We start from the raw sequence: 23454 nt of genomic DNA on the forward strand, positions 1-23454 counted from the left end.
CAGCGGAACATATCACTGACAACAAGATATGGACTGATCTTTCAGTCTGCATTCTAGGTAGATCAAAACAGATATCTTTTGACCTTGAAACTTCTACTAGCCTAACACTTGTAAATGTTTTACCTGTTGAAATTGTTAAAATGAAAAGTATCGGATCTTGTCAGTCATTGGCAAAAGATAAGAATTTAATGCTCTCAGTAGGACTCTTGCAGAGGTTTGAAGAAAAATGTGAAGAAGTTAGACTTACATCCAATGCACAGCAAAGCAAGAGTACTTTGTGCTAGGTGTGTGATATACATGTATCAATTGTGCGACCAAAATGATTCTATTGATTTGCCAAACAGTGCCATTTCAGCTGCTTCACTAAGATTGAATAGGCTTATTCTCATGCACACTTCACTGAAATTGAAGAGTCTTATTCTCATTCGCACTTCCTCAAACTCATTCATTCATTCCTCTCCAGTCGCAACCTTTATTAAAAACAACTTCATCATTCCTATAAAGTATTTGCCCTAAAGCCATTTAATATTTTGAGGATATGACAAAAATGAATAAAAAATATGCTAAGAGTCCACTTGGCTTCCCAAGTGACCTGGCACAACAAAATGATTGGCTGATGATCACACCAGTAGTTTTGAGGCAGCTTCTGAATGATGAGATAGTCATCTCCAACCAGAGTAAATTTGTTAGATCAGGGTTGAGCTAAATAATGATGTGTTCTCCTGAGTGCTTTATTGAATGAAAGTTGCATTTTAGGCTACATTGCAATACCAGTATGACAGAGGCAAGAATATGTGCCCTATGGCATTTATGCTATTAGGCATTATAATGCAACTGCTTTACAGAAGAAATGGGCATTATTGACTTCGGCTTAATAAAGGAAGAGAACGCATTCAAGAGACAGAGAGAGAGAGAGAGAAAGAAAACGAAACAAAAAACACCATGTCAAATTTCAGGTTAATCCCACCAATCTTTCATTCTTGTTGCAGCAGGGGTTTGATTCCTTTCTAGCATGCACAGTGCAGCACAGAACACTGCTCCTGGCATCATGCTAGCCTTTTGGCAAGGCCTTGTGGCTGAAAAAGAGACTAACTGCGAGAGAACGGGTGAACGTGAGACCGAGTGGTACATCCGCGAGGCCTTTTGAGACCTGACATGAATTTCTTACCTTGAGCATTTTTTCTCGGCGATTCTGCTGCCAAAAAGGTAGCGGCCAATCAGTGACCGCATTGCTCACCACGCCGTTGCATCTAATGAATACGCATAAGTACGCATGTTGGCAGCTTGCTCATCTGTATCCAGCCTGTGTTGCCTGCCTGCGGTAGCTACCTGCATTGCCTGCGTTAGCAACTGTGATCTGACTGACTCATGAATATATGAATAATTCATACTTGCTTTCTTTGGGAGGCCGTAGGGAAAAACAAACCCAGGTTTCAAAAGGCCTCGTGGCTGCGCCACTCGGTCTCGCGTTCACCCGTTTCTTGCAGTGCTCGGTGTGGTGAGTCAGTCTCAATCTTCAGCCATGAGGCCTCGTCAAAAGGCTATGCATCATGCTAGAATCATCACAAAGTTTGAAGAACCTTCAACCCGTTCCCCCATATCAAAAATTTTGAGCTACAAACTGCTATTAAAAGCAGGTGAAAATATATACTGAGTATGTAGAATTTTGACTGGGAAAATTAAAGCTCATAACATATTTTCAAAGCATTGTTTAAAAAAGGGGGAAAAAGGTGCGCAGCTAGACTGTAGACTGACATAAGTAGAATATAAGACAGGAAAAAAGGAAAATATAGTTTGAATACAAATATCTATGGTTTTAATCATATTTTATTGCACTGATTGGATGATGATGAACAGTTGGGATATATGCATTTGTCTGCCAATACTTTCTTACTCAAGTTTATTTAATTCATGAGCTCGGTTTAGCTCTATTATACAAAGTGATTTCAGACATTAAGGTGATGCCATAGAAAGTATTGATCTGTGACTCTCTTTTACGTGTCACGGGGCGTCAAGATGAATGTAGTATCTATTTGTGAATATATCAGCCACAGTGTGAAATAGAGGAATAAAAATAGTCTTGTAAGTGAAAGCGATTCGTAGGATATCTGAAAGGCAGCGATTTTTTTGTGGGTTAAGTGATGTGTTTCACATGCCAGTAGCAATCTTAGATCGGTTGAAGGAGAGTGTACTGTCTTCCAAGGTCATCAACCAGCTACATTGTTGTACCACCAATGTTTACTTTGATACCAAAACTTGTTCATCAGTTGTGGTAGAGATGCTATTTCGGAGTGCTAGTAGATGTGAGAAATGCGTCTCATCATTTCATGGTTTAGTCATTTAAAGCGTTCCTTGAAGCTCCCAGGCCGAAATTTGTTCTGTCGTTTAACAACAACTGATAAAAAGTTTAAAACCAAAAAAATTATATGCAGCACAAATTACTTAGGAGTTAAAAGTAGTATTTCATTATTCTCTTGTAAATAGTCATTTTAAGAACTTCTTTTCACATTGTGTATGGTGCCAAAGTGTTTTTTATATATTCACCAGCTGATGTTTTTTTGCCAAAGACTTGTTTTTTCGTAAAATTTAATATATTTTTTGGTAGGTACAGGCGATTTTGTGCTTATTTAGTAATATTGAATCTTTTGTTGCCCATAATTTGGACCAAAGCTCTATCTTGCCTCATCTTTTCTTCTGTATTCAATCGGATGTGTCTTATGTTGGAAATGTTCCATGGGAAATTTATTTGGGCTTGCTCCCAGAGGCCAATTGGGAAGATGATAATTATGTAAAGAAATCTTTGTGGTTGTAATGCAGAGATTTTTAAACAAATAAGAGGATCCAAAATGAAGATATTTTACTAGGGGGATGGCATTACATTCATTTTTTTTTTTCCTCAAAAGTGTCAGCCATCATGCCATATGTGAAGAAAGAAGTTGATATGTTGCCTGTGTGTACGATACCATTTCTTGTATCAGTATTCAATTGTAGTTACATATGTTGTCTATTTGTAGTTTTGTATATCATCTGTGCATGTTATACCATTTTTGTGTATCAGTATTCAATTATAGTTGCATATGTTGTCTGTTTTTAGTTTTGTATATCGTCAAAAAGTTTGTCAGTTGTGGAAAAAGTTTTTTGACCTTTGTTTTGTTTTTGTTTTTTTGTAATACCCCTAGTAGATTATGTTGCTTGTTAGCTTCACATTTGATTTTAGTGTTAAAAAAATGGTAAGATTAGCTTTAAAGATCATATTTTCAGCTTCATTTAACAAGGGTATTTTGTGCCTACTTAGGGCATTATATGTGCAAGTCATTGAAGATAATTTTTGTTGCATCTTTGTGTAATTATCAGCATTTCCCTGATGTCTTAACATTAATTTGTCTAATGTGGCAGTCACCTTGAAAACCAACATTCCTGGGAAGTGGAAGGGGTCATTATTTCATATTTCTAGAAAAAAAAGGTAACGAGACAAGTCACAGCATGCCCTGTGTGTATTATTACTCAATAGATGATGTTACTTTGGGAACTAGTTTTTCCCCCGAGTCTAGTTTATTAAAGGTTGTCAGTTCATCCCGGAGCCTTATCTTTCATCTTACTATGCATTTTAAATAACTCCAACTGCCAACTTACCCTGATCATGTCGAAGACTTCCTTACAGTTCACGAGTCCCTTTTGCAACCCAGAAAATTAGATTCCTTTCATATGCTGGTATATTGTAGAGGTTTGTAACTCAGACCATTCCTCAGAACAAAAAACCTGGAGACTTCTTTATGATGGAGGGGGGAAGCAGTACTATGAAAGATTTCTGGTGAATGTATTCAGACCCTATAAAACAACAACAACAGCTCTTATTCTTGGTACAAAAGCAGAGTGTATTCACGAGTGGCACAAGGTTAATTTTTCATTTGAGGTGTATTACTGGAAGATGTACATTGTAATACAGGATGTTGGGAGACATTATTCCTTGACCACACAAAATTTTATGACTCTTGCCAAAAGGATATCATGACCTTTAAAATTCAAATAATCCCTTGTCATATCCCATGAGGGGAATCAACAAGTCTTCCTGATTTGGGACCACTAAGATGCATAACACATCAAGTATCCCGTGATTGCTCCTTGGAATGTCCCTGACTTCAGTGTGTGAATTTTGGCAGCCCATAAAATGTGTGAAGTTGGTCGTAATACACCTATGCATAGTTGGAAGTTTTTTAGACAAATTTGTTGACTTGAATTTTAACCATCTCAGGGTGCATCTAGGAATGTTTTCCTCATCATGCATTAAAACATCGTTTAGCAGACCTGTAGTTGTTAAGTTTGCTATGTATGCTTTTTATGCCTCCGCCACGAAGTGGTGCCGGAGGCATTATGTTTTCGGGTTGTCCGTCCATCCGTCCGTCCGTCCTTCCGTCCGTCCGTCCGTCCGTCCGTCCTTCCGTCCGTCCGTCCGTCCTTCCGTCCGTCCGTAATGAATTTTGTGGACAAGGTAACTATCGAAACCTGTTGAGGTATCCTAATGAAACTTGGCATGTATGTGTATTAGGGGGTGAAGTTGTGCCTATCAACTTTTGGGTGCACATGCTCAAGGTCAAAGGTCAAAAGGTCAAGGTCAAATACATAAAATTTCACTATTTCCACCATATCTATTGAATGCCTGAAGATATTTTCTTGAAACTTAGTGTATACATGTTTAACCCAATTAAGATTCTCTGGTGAAAGTTTGGGTCATGAGGTCAAAGGTCAAAGGTCAAAAGGTCAGGGTCAAATACATGAAATTTCACTATTTCCACCATATCTATTGAATGCTTGAAGAGATTTTCTTGAAACTTAGTGTATACATGTATTACCCAATTAAGATTCTCTGGTGAAAGTTTGGGTCATGAGGTCAGAGGTCAAAGGTCAAAAGGTCAAGTAAAAATATTAAAACTTCTTTTTTTTCTCCGTACCTTGGAAAATTGTTCAAGGTATCTTCATGGAACATAGTATTTACATGTACTGACTGGAAGTGATTATCTAGAGAATGTAGGGTTCATGGGGTCAAAGGTCAGGGGTCAAAGGTCAAGTGCAAGACTTCAAAATGTTACTATTACCCTCATATTTATGCAATGCCAGCAGGGTTATTTCTTTACACTTGGTGTATGCATGTGTAACCTAATAGAAATTCTCTGGAAAGTTTTTTTTTTCTTCTTTTTTTTGCCTCAAAGGTCAAAAGGTCAACGATCAAGTGAAAGTGCTGAACTAACTTTTTCCTCCATATCTCGAAGTGGCTCAAGTTATCTTGAAACTTAGTACATATTATGCATGTTCTACCTGAAAGTGATTATCTTATGAATTTTAGGGTCAAGGGCCAGATGAAAATGGTAACAATTTACTATTCAATTCAGAAATTGCACTTTTTCTCCACACCTGTACCTTGAAAATTACTCAATGCCTAAATGTATGAATGGGTCAAAGTCAAGTTAAAGTCCTTAAATCCCTAGATACATGCTCTCCTATTCATCCAATTAAACCTACGTCAAGGAAGGTGAACATTCAACACATTTGTGACAAATTTGTCATTTCAATATTTTGCCAATTTTGTGAAAATGTAATCACACATTGTCCACATGTACTATCTAGACCTATTGGGAAAATCATGCATTATGGCGGAGGCATACCAGTCGCCAAAGCGACATTTCTAGTGTATACATGTATCTCACTTACACTTCAGTATTATTTTTGTAAGAATGTTTTCTGTGTTGTTTTAAATCAAATTTTTATTTTTTCATGATTAAAAGTTTCTTCTCAACCTAACTGCAATGTCATGATGAGTCTTTTGGTCTTCAGCCCCTGAGAAAAAAAGAAAGAAAATGATAATAATATTCGCTTTGTAAATATGTGTTCTTTCAAGATGGCCTTTTGTGTTGTTGTGTTTAAAGCGAACCATGCAGTGCAAATGCATGTTGACCTGTATTGGTTCATAATACCCTGATCATCACTTATGCGGCCAAGCTGTATATTACAATGTGCCATATGTTTTATTTTCTACATTTTCCCCCCAGATAACTTGGGTACTCCTACAAAAAACTTTCCAATCCAAGATTCTGCCAGTGACATCACTGGTTCAGCACTGACATGATTAACTAGACATTGTAATACATCTTGTCCTACACTGAGCATAACTTGCATGTTTCCTTGTGATGTCTTTTGTTAAATACAGTAGTACATTTGTTTTTTCTTTTTTTGGTGGGCGTATCCAAGAAATGAGAGGAAAAATAGTACAGAAGTTATGAAATATCTCATATGTATTTAGATATTTATTTGGCCACGTGAGTGATGTTCAGGGTACTGTATCATGAATCACCACAAGTCAACATGCATTTGCATGTTATCAGAATAGCACAAAGTAAGGTACACGATATGTAATAAAATGTTAATATTTTTTTTCCCCCTATCTAACCCTTCCTGCGCCAATGAGTCAGCTTCACACAAATTACACACACATACTTATGTTCACGAAAATAAATGTGGCGCACAGGAGTTAAACAAGTGGTGACAATCAGAAGACGATAATTGAATCAATGACAAATATAGCAGACAAATTTCCATAAATAATTATGCTTTGATCCTAAAATTTCATGCTGTTGATTTTTCTTTTTCTGTGATTGAGGTGATTTTCTTTCCTGTACTATAGCAAATGAGGTGTGTTTTAATCGACTTATTTGAAGTTGGACCTTAAAAACAAATGATCCAGTAAGAAGTGAGAATTTATTGGAATGTAGCGAAGGAATACAATGGGGAGTTGTTCTCAGGAAGTACAGTACAATCGGTACGATGTCGTTGCTAGCCCGTATTTGAATATCGCCCTCTTGTGACCACTGTTCTCAGAAAGCGCAAGGTCCCTTTACGATTCCCCACTTTCCCATTTTGGTAACTATTCATTTACTGCAAAATTTTACCATGGAGGTAAAATAAAAGTGAGAGTTTACCTCCATGGTAAAATTTTGCACTTTGGGTGGAATTGGTTAGCAGTCAGAGGTCACTGTTTGGTAAGGCTCACCAGCGAGATAATCTTTGAATCCAGATTAAGCTCGAGCTTATGTTGCATTTAATGAACTTAGCTTCCGACTTTCCTGGGGGGCATTTCATGAAGCATTTTTGTCCGACAACTTGTCGGACAAATTTGCTCTCAGCCAATCAGATGCAAGGATTTCAGTAGCTTTTAACATTTTGTCAGACGAAATATCTGACAAAACGCTTCATGAAACGCCCCCCTGGATTTTTTTGGAACCTTGTAAAATGTTGTAAGCTCACATTAGTGTCAGTGATCCTATATGATGTGTGTTGTTGTTGTTGTTTTTTTTTTTAATCTATGTGACGTGACACGTAGGTCTCGAGTAATGGCTGCAGGGGCGCATACTGTTAAAGCCACGTGACCGAGGGCCACCTGACACTTGTAGATGCGTCGCTAATAGGTATACTCGCAAAACCACCTCCTTCAGCCAGTTCGTGTAGCTCGGTTTTTCATTCACGATTATCATATTATCCAGGTTACATTTTGTCTTGAAATTAATAGGGGCTATACTGTCTAGACAGATACCCAATCACAGGGGCTGGTATAACAAGTTACCTTCTGTCCTTCAATATACCGATGTGCAATGAAGCACACACACAAACACACACGTTTCATCATCCTTTTTTTCTGTTATGGAAAATTGATGCGAAAAAAAAACAACAAAATGATTACGGCTTTGGCAAAAGCAATATTATGTTCCTTCAAACTCGCCTTTCATATCACATGGCGAATAGAGAATCAATCATAATGCACTTTCTCTACATTCGGACATTTTAAGATAGCTCGGAAGAAAAAACTATGTAAACTGTATAAGGAATAAGGACACCCTTCATGATGATTTTAGTCTTACCATCGAAACTGCGGTTACCAATGATATTCATTGTTTTGTTTAGTTTTTAGTTTTTTATTGTTTTTTCAGTCCTTTCCTAACAAGCACAATACTAGATGGATGAACAGGCTCGTGAAAGACGGTTCAAGATAGAAAGAAAAAATGTATTTCAAAAGAACGTTCAATGCCCTTGCTGTGGACTCAGAACACATTATACAGTTTATTGCACGCTTGATAACTTACTTCGAATGAAATACATATGATCCAATATACGGTGTCATAAGGAACGACCAATAATGCAGCAACGAACCAAATGAAGCGGAACAGATACTGATACCCTATCTAGCGGTAAGAAGGCATTGACTTCGTGGAAGGACAAGGTACTAGAACAGGACTCGTACGTATTGCAAGTATAAGGGCCTAATATATTTTTACGATTTTGTTTGATCGTATATAATAGTACGACGAAGGCCATTATCTCAATAACCGTTAATTGCACTAGGTCAACGTTCTCTGTTTCCTTTCAACCTATTCATCAAAGGACATAAGACATAGGACATTATGATGATGATGATGATGTTCGTCCTTCGCTGGCGAAGACGACGACAACTTCTAGTAATACTACATTCCGTGAGTGAAATGAGGGAAGTTGCTTGCGAGTGAATTGAAAGAGTTGCGCAGGGTCATCAGCCTCACTCTCTCGTCCTGGTCCATCTATTTCCAGCGGCAAGACTTAATCAAGACCAGGGGCGGATCCAGGCGTGACTAATATTTCTGGTGCCACTTCCGGGTTTCATTTCATTTTTTTTTTCTTTTTATTTCTTTTGTTTTTAACGAAAAATAAGGGGGGGGGGGCGTGCGCCGGTTGCGCCCCCTCTGGATCCGCCACTGAAGACGGCTGGAGATAAGCATAGGACATTATAGGACATAGTAAAATCCCCATATCAAATACTTTATTCTGTACCATCAGTGTCCCGTACCGTAAGCATTGGGGTAGCCCCACTCAATGCTAAATGGAGAATCCAGCATTTTGGCCCTGTCGCAAGGAAATAAGCTATGAATTAAACCAATATTTAAAGTATCAAAATAATAATATCGGTCTAATGTGTCTTCTTTGATCAAGTAAAAGAAAGTATACTATTTTGCATTTGATCAACACCACATTTGATTCTACAGACTACACGGCTTATGGTACCAATGCGCTGTATCGTCAAAGGATTTAACCTTGATAACTTTTCAAGTTGGTCAGAATAATGATGTTAATCTGTCTTTCACTTTTGACATCTGATGAACCACAGCTATAGGATTCAGCCGTTGATTAAGAAGTTTAATCAAGATTTGAGTTCTGAGTTAAAATTGGGAGTCTTATGTGTAGTGTGAAATGTGGTATATGACAGACTTTTCTGTATATTGTAATGATTGAGGCCGCGGCTGGAAAGACCACGGAATGTATAGATCCCGTTAAAAAAAAAAAAAATTCGCAACGATATCAAATTAAATCAAACAATGCCGTTTCCCCCCAAGGGATAAGTTTGATGTTTTGTGTGTGTGTGTGCGCGCGCGCGTGTGTGTGTGTGCGTGTGTGTGTTTTCCTGTCGATATGCTATTATACTCTAAGCTATCATATCTTTGTATGTATGTGATTTAAATACGGGCGCGCGCACACACACACACACACACACACACACATACACACACACTTTAAATGGCAACATAATTATACAATTTTCTTTTCAATCGATTTTCTTTTGTGTCATCGCCAGCAAAGGAGAACGATACTCGAAACGGATGTTTTTGACATCTGAGACACATTACCATTCTCCATCTTTTAATTCGTTTGTTTTGATCACATCAGATCAAGGAACATGTTAATGAAAAGCTGTATCTTCCAAATAAACAAACTTTCCAAACTCTGGACAAAATAAACGTGAGTCTGCATCCGAATTAAATCAGAAAAATGCAATTTGAGATAAATGTATTGCATTACAAATTTGGTGTACGATATTGGGTGTTCATGCACTGGATCTGATTCACGTTTTAAGATGTGGGGTTTTTATTGTGACGTCACAATGCTCACACTTTGCTCTCAAATGCCATGTTCTGCATACGCACCAAAGACGCTTAACTAATAACGCGCGCAAATGATAGCATTCTAGCTTGATATCGGTAACGAAAGACTTTTATATCAAATGTTAGTTTCAATATCTTGAGATTTCATTGCCTTATCAACTAACGATGACAATACCGGAATGCAGAGTGACTGTATCAGAAGATTTATCGAGTGATCATGGTTGTTACTGCGAAGCCGCTACGCGATCCTATGATGAGTTCGGAGAATGGGGGAGCGCCAATCGAAGTATAGATTCCACCAACAACAGCAGCAACAACGGTAAGGCTTTTACGCAGAGTATAGATGAGTGACCCTCACCTCGTCATAGTTAATGTTAATGCATGTTTAAATCACATTTCGTCACTGAAATTCACATACAGGAAAAATGCTGAAGATTCCAATAGAACCACAAATTCACTGATCGATACCGCAAATTTGCAGCTATCGTCGTCAAACGCCAACGCTGAGGAATAGTTGTGCGCTATAAAGGAAGGGGTCCGCTCCTCGTAACCCCGCGCTCCCATAGACCATGGAGCTTCATGCATCTAGACAAATCACGTAAAATATAATACACATCAGTAAGAATGTTGCCCCTACACAAGGTGCACTGAACTGTCTCACGCGTTTGTACTGTTTAAATTTAGAAACCCAGTGTGGGTATAAATTATGATAATAGGCCTATACTGCCAGAACAAAATGATGAGTATAGGGCCTACCCCATTTTCATGATAACAATTATGATGTTAATCACTTTCATGCTTTGAGGCAAATACTTTGCGTTTGAAAAACAACCCTCATAGCCACTAAACGAAACAATAAAATCTAGCCCGGTCGTCATCGCGAAGTGAAAGTACTAATGACCGGTCATCATACTTTAACAATGACCCGGTCATATTACTTACGTAAATCCCTGGTCACGTGTACGCTCTCAACCAATCATTTGATTAAGATCTCCTCCATCACATTTTTAACCGCAAATGCACTTGTTATACCAGGGGCGGATCCAGGAATTCCGTAAAGAGGGGGCGCGTTTACAAAATTAAATGGGGAGGGGGTGCACGCACCCCTCCCCCATTTTTTCTTTTTATTTCTTTTGTTTCAACAAAAAATAAAGGGGGGGGGGGGGCGTGCGCCGGTTGCGGTCCTCCCTGGATCCGCCACTGTATACTGTGTGTGAGAGTCTGATTTATGGCTACAGGTTGATTCTACATCAATGTATATTTTGCGACTTGCCCCCTGGGCTGGAAGTGCGCAGTTACTAATCATAATGACATATCAATAAAGCATTCATTTTTCAGTTGATTTCTCATGCACGGAATTGTAGTATTTTCCAAGCTTCGCAAAATGAGCGAAAATCAGTAGTAGGCCCTTAGTTCTATAATTACGAAAATCCCTTTGCAAAATTAAATGACTCTGACCTGATAAACTTGGTATACGGCCTAGCTGCTTTATGGTAAAAACAGTAAAAATGCTTCAGTTGAAGGATTTCGAAGCCGTAAAAAAGTGTAATTTTTATATCAAGTTACAATTTCAGTTAACTGCTGTGCATTGTCATGGCTGGTCGTCATTCAGCACTGCTGTGACCATGCATATCAGTACTATAAAATCGGAGGACGCAAGACAATGGAACAAACACAAGACTTACTGTATAAATTATAGGTTTTAAGTTCAGTCCACAGAGCATCATGATATATAGGCCTATATCGCACATAATGAATAGAAACACAATAATATCACCCGTGCAAAAACAAGCAGACAAACAAAAACAGAAAGAAAGCAAAGTTAGTACCTTAAAACAGTTTTCATCTCGTTCAAGACATGGAATAGATTGGGAAGGAATGTTAATTGATCGATTCAACTTCCAATTTTCATCCCAGCTTCCTCTTCTCAAGGAATCAGAAGGCAAAGCCCACTCAAAAGCTAGCTTCATAGTAATCTACTTCGAGAATGAAATACACTTTCTTTCTTCGTTTCGTTTCTCTTTCTTCCTTTCTTCCTTAAGTTTATCTTCCTTCCTTCTTTTTTTTTTCATTTTCTGCCTTCTTTTCTGCCTTTCTGTCTGTCTGTCAGGCTGTCTGTCTGCCTTCCTTTCTTCCTTCCTTCCCAGCTTCCCAGCTTCCTTCTTTCCTTCATTTTTTTTTTTTTTTTTTTGGTCTTTTAATTTGTCTCTGATCAGCCTGAGCTGAAACTGACCACCTATATATACAAAGGTCAGGTATAGCAATACACACTCCGTACAGGAATGGGCAATATCATTATTGTGCCCTTTCTTCTATGGGTTAGTGAGCACATTCAGTTATTTTGCAGGGTAAAGATAAGCATCCTTGAAGGTAGCCTTTTAACTCTTTCTCTGTTTGTAGAGATCGAGTCTTGCTGACCAAGACTACGTTATACGACTTCTTCTCATTACATGTAATTCCTGTCATTCATATTTCACCCTGAAATTACAAAAAGTTACGCATTTAAGATTTATATTTAAACAGACAATATTTTGTAGGTATTTTGATGAATCTGAATGCATATCGCAGATACACGTTTTCATGTATGAGTGATAAAATCTAAGGAATCTATAATGCCACGCATTGCAAATTACGTGACTTGCATCAGGAACGAATGCATTTAATTACTTAAATTGCTTTTATTTTCGTCAGTGCCATATTATGCTTTAGTTGGTTTTGGTGATTTTATTTTCCAAGCAAAACTTCTGTTGGTATTAAGCAGCTGGCAAAATAATAATAATAAATAAATAATAAGGTCTTATTTATCCATTTTTGAGTCCATTGAAATTATGTTCATACTACAGTCGAATTGTATACATGCATTGGAGCCTGACAAGTAACGGCATATCTTCACTTTGCAAGTGATGACAAGTGATGCACTCTGCAAGTGATGACAAAGATTGATTTTGAAATGCAGAAATAAAAACTGAACTGAACTGAACTGAACTTTCTTATCTTAAACTTTCACTATTTTTTACGGCAACGGCAAAATACCTGCAGTCCTTGACACAAACTCGGAAACTTTTTGTCAGAAATAAAAATTTTTAGATTTATTGCTTTAAAACTGACAAACAGGTCAAGATTAAAAAATTTCGAATTAGAATATATAGGCTTAAAATCTATGACGTAAGGTCAATATGTAACCTCAGAATGGCGGACATAGAGTGTGACGTCATAATATCTGGCTAATCCCCATACACCCTTGTTAATCAGATTGCCCATTATGTTGCTTGGTGTCACTCTGCAAGTGATGACAAAGATTTCTAGAGCCATTTTGCCACGTTTTGATTTTATATAAGCATGCGTCCGGTATACATACAATACGATACAAGACTTTAATGAGCCATGCGTTCGAATTTTACCCGACGCCAGGACGCATGGCTCAGTGTGGATCAGGAAAAAGAAAGAACGAAAAATAAAACACCAGTGCGTGATAATTGACCAGTCAGATTGCAGATATTCGAAAGCTCATTTTATAAAATAATCAAATTACATTAAAACAGTGAATGCGATATTAGGTCCGTTTCTGCAGGGTATACCTTATACTTCAATCCAACCAGACTGCCGTGCACTTTCTTGTGGACAAGTGGTATCTTGATTATCATCAGTATTATCTTCATCAACGACATTAATGTCATTACCATCATCACCAACATTACTTATCACTGCTATCATTATCATTATCATCGTTATTATCATTACTATTACCATTATCAACATTTATCACAATTTATCATAATCATCAGCATCATCGTCGTCATCGTCATCGTCATTGCCATAGTCATTATGATTATCGCAATTATCATCTTGTCATTATCATCAGTACTACATCATTATCATTATCGATATCACTATCGTCGTCATCATCTACATCATCATCATATCACCATCTCTCATGACTTTATTTTCAAACCCTTGCAGCACTACCAGTCTCATCGAATTTGAGGAAGGTTTCACGTCGAACGTACGTCCACCTGCTCACCAAATACCGACGGACCTACCTGCGTGCCAAAGCCATCAGGGACCACTACATCCGAGCCAAATGTGCCCTCACCGACCTCCTTTTGGTGCTCCAATTATACGTGATCACCCACGGGTTGGAACTGGATATTCTACAGCGCTAGGCGTTCTCGTCTCGATTGGGAAGATTTTGACATGAATGGACGAACAAATTTAAAAAAAAAAAATTACGGAAAGGGCGTTGATCAGGATGACGATCAGAAGGAATGAAAACGTGAATTCTCTTTCATTACTTCATTGCTGTTGTTTTCGTTTTGTATGTGATGATAAAATAGGAGCTCCATTGCCTAAACAACACCCCGACCATCTGCACCCCCCCCCCCACCTCCCAGGAAAACAAGAATACCCTCAAAAACACTCTACTGACCCCAAGGGGAAGAGTATCATTGAACTCTGCAGTCCTGCATGGTTAATGTACAATGCCACTGAAGGAATTCAGTGGACAATTATACCAGCACCTTTTGCTAAAGTAAAGATTACTGCGACTTTGGTTTCGGCTGTCCCAGTCTTATAGTCTGTGAGGTCCTAACTGGATCAGAACCTAGAATGATATCGTCTGTTGAGGGGTCACTAAACCCATAGTGTTCGAGACAACTTAACGCCCTTCTCATTCTCAGCCGACGATATATGGTTATTTGCAGAGACCTACTGACACTATGCATCTTATACTCAACTTTAAAACCACATCATTAGAAACAATACGTGTAGTTGGCTATTATTTTGTCTTTGCCAGTTGCATCTGTACAATCAGTAGTATAATAGCAGTATAGTATTATTGGTAATAGTATAGCGTCGTTAACATTATCACCGTTACTTGTACAGTCAAACCTGTCTTTGCGGAGGATATACAATGTAGGGGGAGACGAAAAAAGTAGCCGTTATTGACAGGTGGCCGCTGTAGACAGGTTCTTTATCGTGCTTTTTCTCTCGGAGGGAAATTGTTTTTAGTGGCCGTATAGAGCAGGTGGCATGTGGACTAAGACATGCATGGATGTGGTCGCTAAGTCAGGTTTGAATTAATTATTATTATCACTATCAGCATCACCATGATCCATCACCATCATTATCATCATCATTCTGTTTTCATAATTGCCGCCATCGAATGATGACTCTTCTATCTAATCTATCATGACTGTCTTTTTTTTCGATCTGAAATACCAATTTTTCTGTCAGGTGGTTGTGTTGGCAAGCACCATTTAAATATAAGGATTGCATGAATAATCATTCCATCACAAATGCTTATCTCAGTGAATTTAAACACCAACGCGCCTGTTGGTACGAATGACCTTTTTCTGCTCAAGCGCAAAGTGGAACTGCGAACTGGCTTATATATCTGGCTGAATGACTTTCGTTAGGCTGATATTTGGCAGACGTCACAGACGAAGGATTATATTGTCGGTTTCCTTTTCTCCTCACTTGTCGGTGGTGTGATAAAAGGAGGGATGCTGGTCTTAGCATCGTCGATGTCTGTAGTTATGGTATCCTTTGCACTCATTAATTCATATACTTTCTTATCGACTTTACTGGTAGGATCAAAGTACATTACCTGAAACGTTGATTCGTTAAAGAGATAATATAGTAGTGGTGGAGATGAGAATTAGGCTTTTTTTTTCTTTTTTCTTTTTTGCGGGATACCAAAAAACCTCTTGTGAAATAATAGAGAGCATATACATTCTAAGAGGAATTCAGAGTTAATTAGATGAAAATTGGCTTTGGAATTGCTGAGACATCCAAAAACAAAGTAAAACAAAGAAATCCTAATAAAAGGTGGTCCACCTTTTATTAGGATTGCTCTGTTTTGGATATCTCAACCATTTCAAAGCCAATTTTCATCAAATAAACATTGAATCCCTCTTTTAATTACATCCTCTTTCATATTTCAGAGGCGTTTCCTCATTATCTCACCAACAAATGTTGAAGTTAGGTCTCAACCAAAACTATACTATCCCTTTAGAGTTGAGTGTTGCGTAATCAGAAATTGAATAGTGATATGTGTTCGCTATAGACTAGGAAAGGGAAGAAACTGTGTACAAAATAAAAAGATATAGGCCTACTTAATCACGTGTATCAATGTCATGCTGCGTCCACAAAGGACTTTGTAGGCAGGAAGGCGTATAATAAGGCGATAGTATAACGCAATGCGTCCTGACAATGTGAAAAACACGTGGCGAGTATGTTTCCTCCTACAAGTAGAAAAGTCGACCCATTGATCAAAGTAGCCTACGACGGGCACTGCATGGGTATGTTATTGTGTATTAACCTTATTACTGGGTATGACATTGTATTAGCCTTATGGTAAACTGCAGTTGAAGTGATATACCTCATGATTTTTTTTCTTTCCTCAGGTCAGTTTCTTCAGATACGTACAAAAAATACCTTTTCAGTAGATATCTTCAACTTACATTGGCACCACGCACCCGTTCTCGTTACGGCGACCGCGCCTTTGCTAGCGTTATCGCACCTTCTTTCTGGAACAGTTATACCCATGCCATCCACGTCCATAAAGCTCTTACAGTAGACTCTTTCAAAAAGTTGCCCCAAAACTCATCTGTTCACTCGTGACCTGTAATTTGAATAGATTAAACAACATTATACATATACCTATATCTTAATATGTTCGTTCCTTTAAGTTTGATCTGCAATGTGTGTAATATGTACAATGGATTTGTTTCACCTTACTATTTACTTCAATAATCGTGATAATGTCTCCTTTCTAATATTGTTTTTTTTTCTATTACGACACGCTTAGTGCTTAGAAACTTAAGTAATAAGCTCTTTATAAATGATATTTATCATTATCATTATAATTATTATATCAGGCCTTAGCGGATTATTTCAGCAAGTTAAAAGCAACAATAAAGAAATAAACAGAAACAAAAACAAAATCTTCCATTCACCAATATCATACAACGCACTTTACAGACTCGGTCCAGAATGAGAGCTTCCTATTCCGTGTCCGCATATATTGAATTATAATTTATCAGTCTTGAGATTCTTCCTTCCTCAGAGAAACAAAAGCTAACCCTCTCAACAGCTTGAGGACAAAAGATTCCACTGACAAAGGTTTATCCCCATTTAAACAATGATCTCACCAATACACAGAGCTGATTACATTCAGTTGAAACTATATTTATGCAATCCCCAGTCTGTGCGCGCGCGCACACACACACACACATACACACTCACACAAAACAAAACATTTCTGGCCCAAAAATTCAAAAGAGCTGTTGTTAGATCCCTTTGTGATCGCAAATTAATAGCCCAATCCACGCAAATCCAAGAAATGGTATTCAACCCCATGAGCGATGAGTCAACTTCACCAACGTTTCGTTTTATTCGTTTATTCGTTTTATATTATTTCATTATAACCGAACCAAGAAAACAAAAACAAAAACAAACAAACAAACCAATAATAAGCAAAGAGAGGATAAGTTTGCTGCCTGAATTTTCACTTCGTTGTAACCGGATTTCTTTATAACTGTGTTCGTTATAACGGGATTGCACTGTACTCAGTATCTTACACTGTAGAAAGATTACGACAGTTTAAATCCATCAAATCTAGACAAAGTAACAAATTGCAAAAATTCACCAATTTGAGCGTGTTGCTTGTTTCAAAATCAGATATCGATCTGACCAGAAAGCACCTTTTTGAACATGCTGCAATGATATGTATATGAACAACAACAAATGGTTAAAATGACGGACATTATTCTGACGCATGGTCATGATAGTAAATGGCTTTATAGTGGCGGCACTGCAATAATGGTATTAAAAGAACATTTCGTGACGTCACTCATGGACAATGATACAAAGGAATATACACACTATTCGATATAATTATTTTCATTTCTCAAGCAAAATGGAAAAAAGACACATTGTTGACCTCTGTCAGAAAGTAGGGAGAATAACATCATCCTTTCTAACATAATTATTATATGTCAGAAGGAAGGAGAGATTGTGTACTTTCATAAAAAAAAAAAATGAAATATTCATTTACGAGCAAGAAAACGAAAACTAAGAAAAAATGAGATAAAGAAAGACAAAAAACGACAACAAAAACATGCTGCCGCTCATTTTTCGTATACTAGTATATCTGGTCTATTACAAATTACGATGATTCACCCACTGCTAATCTTTTTATTGCCGTAATACTTACGATTAACAAGATTAATCGTTTGCTTTGGTACCTATGTACCAGTATATTATTTACAACCCGTAATACCTGTATAATGGTGCACGGGCACGACGTAGCAGATTCCAGTCGCCAGTCGTGTAATAATGTGCGTTTGTGTGTTTGTGTATATGTGTGTTTGTTTGATCGTGTATGTGTGTGTGTGTCTTTGTGTGTCTTTGTGTGTGTCTGTGTGTGTCTCAGACACACAGACAGTCCGTGTGTTTGTTAATGTGCATCGAGGGCAGTGCCCATTTTGGGTGTGACCTCTAATGCCGAGTGGACAACACAGAAGCCATCCAAATGACTGTGAATATTTCTTTCAGAGGCGAACATGTTATTAGCTGCGTGTCACCAAGAAGTTGATATTCTATAACAATAAGAGGAATACAAAAATGACATTGCAGAAATAAACGTAGGGGGATACAAGACAAAACTTTTGGAATCAGCGATGGTGATGGGGATGATAATGGTGATGGTATATAGGTAATTATGTCATTGCTATCATTATTATCATCATTGATATGATAATCATCATTATCATTATCACCATCAATTTGACAATCATCATTATTATCGGTACTACTGTCGGGGTCATCCCACGAGACCGACACCCACGAGACATACTGCCCACGAGTTCCACATTGAAATAAAAAAAAAAGGTCCATAAGTCATACAGGCCATGAGTCATTCAGCCCATGATTTCCACGTGCCAGGTAAAAATGGCAGAGGTAAAAATGGCAGAGGTAAAAATGGCAGGGGTAAAAATGGCAGGGGTAAAAATGGCAGGGGTAAAAATGGCAGAGGTAAAAATGGCAGAGGTAAAAATGGCAGGGGTAAAAATGGCAGGGGTAAAAATGGCAGGGGTAAATATGGCAGAGGTAAAAATGGCAGAGGTAAAAATGGCAGAGGTAAAGATGGCAGAGGTAATTATGTGAGAGCTAATAATGTCAGAGGTAATAATGTCAGAGTTAAAAAATCAGAGGTAATGTCAAGAGTTAATGTCAGAGGTAAAAATGTCAGAAGTAATGAGAGCGATTTCGTCAGAGGTAAACGTATGAAGAGGTTTTGAATAATAACCTAGCCAGAGCAAACTGTATCTATCGAATTATCAAATCCAAACTGCAGATTTGAAGAATATTTATGGAATTATGTTGTTTTTTTTTTAATAGATCACTCTCATTATTCTGAGTTTAATTCAAGTGCAGTGGCTTAATCTGTCTTTTCAGAGGAATATTAAACCAGCTAAGAGCCTAGTAGGCCTATGGGAAATTATTATTGTTATTATTATTATTTATCATTATAAAGGAGGTTCCAACTTAAACAGTATAATCCTACGTTGTTTCGTCCAATGAAGTTATCACACACGTACAAACACACACACACACACACACACACACACACACACACACACACACACGCACGCACGCAGGAACCTACTTTTGGTATAAACATATACTTCCATACGCAGATATACATACTCTCACATACACACTCTTACACAAACGAATTCCGCTCACGTCCAGGCTAGTATACTGTCATTATTTTCCATTTTTGAACTGTTTAGTGTAAAGAAAAGAAGGAGACATAGTCGAAGCAAACCGCTAATTTTTCACCTGTTCTATGCTATTTTCTCACATTCAGGTTTCGTAGCCTATTTATCTCACAAGGCCTGATCACGACATAATGTAGAAGCAAACATACAAAAAGCAAAAACAAACTACAGCAGATGTAACGGCAGACATAAGTAAGCTCTTGCAAAATATTGTATTACATTGTTCAAGTATGACATGGCTCAAAAACAAATATCTCGAAGTTTAATGAACACTTTGTGGTCACTTTACAAACGTATGCCTATTAAAACTGGAGACGAACATTCGTACTGTTCTAGTGAGAGTAAAAACCGATAGTTTGCCATGGGATTTCTTTCAATTATTGTTGAACGAATCCGCAGGCGAAAAAAAAATGTAAATGTTTGAAGACTTTCAAACATAGCTGTTGCTCCAAAGTCAGATTCCATTGTGATTAACGTAGTAAATTCATCAACATGGTGTGTTGGTGAAGATTGGTAGAGGATTGTTTGCTCGTGTAGCACATTCAGAGCTCTGTCCTGCATTGATATATGAGATCGATTACAACACTTCTGCTGCATGAGAAGTAATCATGGAAAATGAAGTACAGCTATTTTTTCATTATTGATTAAAATAAAGCTCCTTAAATATATACAAATGACAAATTTCTCACAAAAAGGATATCTTTTGATAGACGTGGGCCACAGAAAATAACATAAAATAACCATGTAAGAAAACCTGTTTGCAGGCAGTTCGCTGTCACTATGTTAGTCTAAAGTCTTCATTGGATGGGGTAATTACCCCTTCCTCGTTCGAGAGGGTGTGAAAGTTTGAATTAACATGGGTATTACGATCTGGTGTTATGCATGAATCTTTTTATTTTGAAGACTTTGGAGTCATGCTAAAATTATTGTAGTAATAACACAGTGAAAAGGTGGTTCAACCCCCGGGTGTATGACAAATATAAGTATACGCCTATATACTTTCTTTTCTGCATGAACCAACCCCATATTTATCATGCAAATACGCACACTGTTTATGAATGTGAATAAGTTCTTCTTTTTGTGCTGCCTTGAGAAAGATCGAATTGTGATCATGATGCACATGTATACTATTCTCTTTTTTTTTTCGTTTTAACGTTTATAATAACGTACATCATTCACGTCACGGTTTATGCACTCTTATCTCATAACCCGATGAAAATGTTTCGAATAAACCAGAAAGAGGCCAGGTGAGGCGATATGCATTCTACCTGTAAGTGAGGAAAACGAGGGAAATATTTTGTACATGTACGTAGGCCCTACTGGTCGTGAAGGAATACAGTTTTCATTCTGGACAATTTTTGTACATATGCTCCATTTGCAATGGTTTAGAGACATTGGCCGCTGGGTGGGAGGTTTGGCCCTTTCCATTAAAATGCAGAGGTTATCCTTGAGGGAAAAAAAATGCAGGAAAGTGTAGGGGAGACCGGGAAGAAATGGGACATTTTTGCATCATCATGAAAGATTCCTTGTAACTTTTAAAATAATTTGTCAAACTATAGGTCATAATCATAATTATGTAGTACAGGTTCTGAAATTTATAGTAGAGTACCTTAGTGATACCCCTATATAATATATATATATATATATATATATATATGAAAACATTTTCGTGTAATTTATTTTGTTTAACCCCTAATTTGGGGGGATATTGGACATCAAGCGGGGAGAAATGAGACAACCTGGAGAGAAATTGGATAACCATCATGACCAAAGTAGGATTTACATGTGCCGCGGGGAGAAATGAAACACTGCCCTATTACATTTCTCCCAGTGGTAACAGAAACAGTAAAAGATCCTTGCGAATTTTTCATACCTGCATGTCTGTTATCAAGCAATTTTATTTTCAGAAGTTTGCATACTTATTAAAATACCTATAGGACCTACCAGATCTATAGTAAGTTTGATATTTCACTGACAAGATACCTGTAGAGCTGTATAGTGGTTAATATGTCCATTTTCAGGTGTACCGAGGCTGATCTTTTCACTGATATAATTGGATTGTTGACTGGCCGAGCATTTTTCAAGTTACATGAGTGTCCGATATTTCTCCTCGGTCTCCCCCGTGCTTTATTTCAGAAGAAGGCACGAAAACGCGCGTATTGCGAGAAAAGTGTCAGAAACATGAAGAAAAAAAATCTCTGTCACTTTTACCTCGTCCTCTTGCATTTCTACGACTAAATTTTTATCAATGACATTTTTGTCTCTGGCATTTTGACCACTGACATTACGACCACTGACAACTTTACCTCTGACATTTTTACCACTCACATGATAATTATTTACCTCTGACATTTTTACCACTCACATGATAATTATTTACCTCTGGCATTTTTACCTCTGATATTATTACCTTTGCCATTTTTACCTCTGCCACTTTTACCTCTGCCATTGTTACCTCTGCCATTTTTACCCCTGCCATTTTTACCCCTGTCATTTTTACCCCTGCCATTTTTACCCCTGCCATTTTTACCCCTGCCATTTTTACCCCTGCCATTTTTACCCCTGCCATTTTTACCCCTGCCATTTTTACCCCTGCCATTTTTACCCCTATCATTTTTACCCCTGTCATTTTTACCCCTGCCATTTTTACCCCTGCCATTTTTACCCCTGCCATTTTTACCCCTGCCATTTTTACCTCTGCCATTTTTACACCGAACCGATTTCCACACTCTAGGCAAATAAAGCCCATGAGTCCAACGCTATAAAGCCCATGAGTTGAAAAGCACATGAGGTCTCGTGGTTTTTTTTTTTCTGTTTTTTTTTTTTTTTTTTTTGGCTTAGTCTCGAACTGATGAGCCTTGTTTGCCTATAGTGTCGGACTCAGTAAGGGCTTTATTTACTCTCATTTCTGCGTGGGTCAGTAGGACTTGAGTTCATTGGGTATAAATTAACAGGATAATTCAGATGCACTGCGTTTACACAATTCCTACCGACCCATGAAAAAGAAAAGTGAGTGATCTGTTTTATAAAACGGGTCAAACATTCCTGAAAATATTGTTAAACTGTGTACTGACTGTATATAGTTAACCGAATGTATGATGGGAAAATCATGGGTGTGGTAATTACCGGGTGCATGGAGAATCATCTGTCTGGATGCATGGAAAATAATATGTTGGTATCATTACCGGATATTACATGGAAAACTCATGCATCCGGTAATCTATTTTTCAGTCGTTCATTTTACGAGGCTTTTACCGAACAGTCTGCATCAGCAGCAACCATGGACATTCTATGAAAAATAGATGAGGTGCTGATAGGTGATGTTGTCATGACACTACGAATCTCCCATTGACCTATACGCACAAATCTGCCCAATCTGCATTAACCTAGAAATTATAAATGCATGTACCGGTATATAGATGTATATTATATTCCTTGCATGGAATATTAATTTGTTGTGTTTTGATACTCTGGCAATGAAGATGTTTCGAGGTAAAAGGTTTGCGGTTACGATAGACAATCATGGCATATATCATTTAATCACATCGGTGATGTTTAGGGTATATAAACACTGATAAATCAAAACAACTAGATTAAGATGTACGTGCATTGCAAGTCCTTTAAACTTTCCTCTTAATTCTGTCGAACAACATATCTATCATGCATGGACAACGAGAAGAACAGACCAACAGTAATGATTAAAAAAAAAACAA

General features: G+C 37.7%; 1 protein-coding gene across 1 annotated transcript; it reads left to right on the top strand.

Annotated features, from left to right (window-relative positions):
* Positions 1-10053: 10053 nt before the first annotated feature.
* On the top strand, positions 10054-16604 carry LOC140244641 (uncharacterized). The gene is made up of 2 exons (XM_072324260.1): positions 10054-10275; positions 13917-16604. Exons 1-2 carry the CDS (start codon positions 10122-10124, stop codon positions 14117-14119), a joined length of 357 nt encoding a protein of 118 aa, XP_072180361.1. The 5' UTR covers positions 10054-10121; the 3' UTR covers positions 14120-16604.
* Positions 16605-23454: the final 6850 nt, after the last annotated feature.

The sequence above is a fragment of the Diadema setosum genome, chromosome 21, assembly GCF_964275005.1.
Source record: "Diadema setosum chromosome 21, eeDiaSeto1, whole genome shotgun sequence".
Classification (NCBI taxonomy): Eukaryota; Metazoa; Echinodermata; class Echinoidea; order Diadematoida; family Diadematidae; genus Diadema; species Diadema setosum.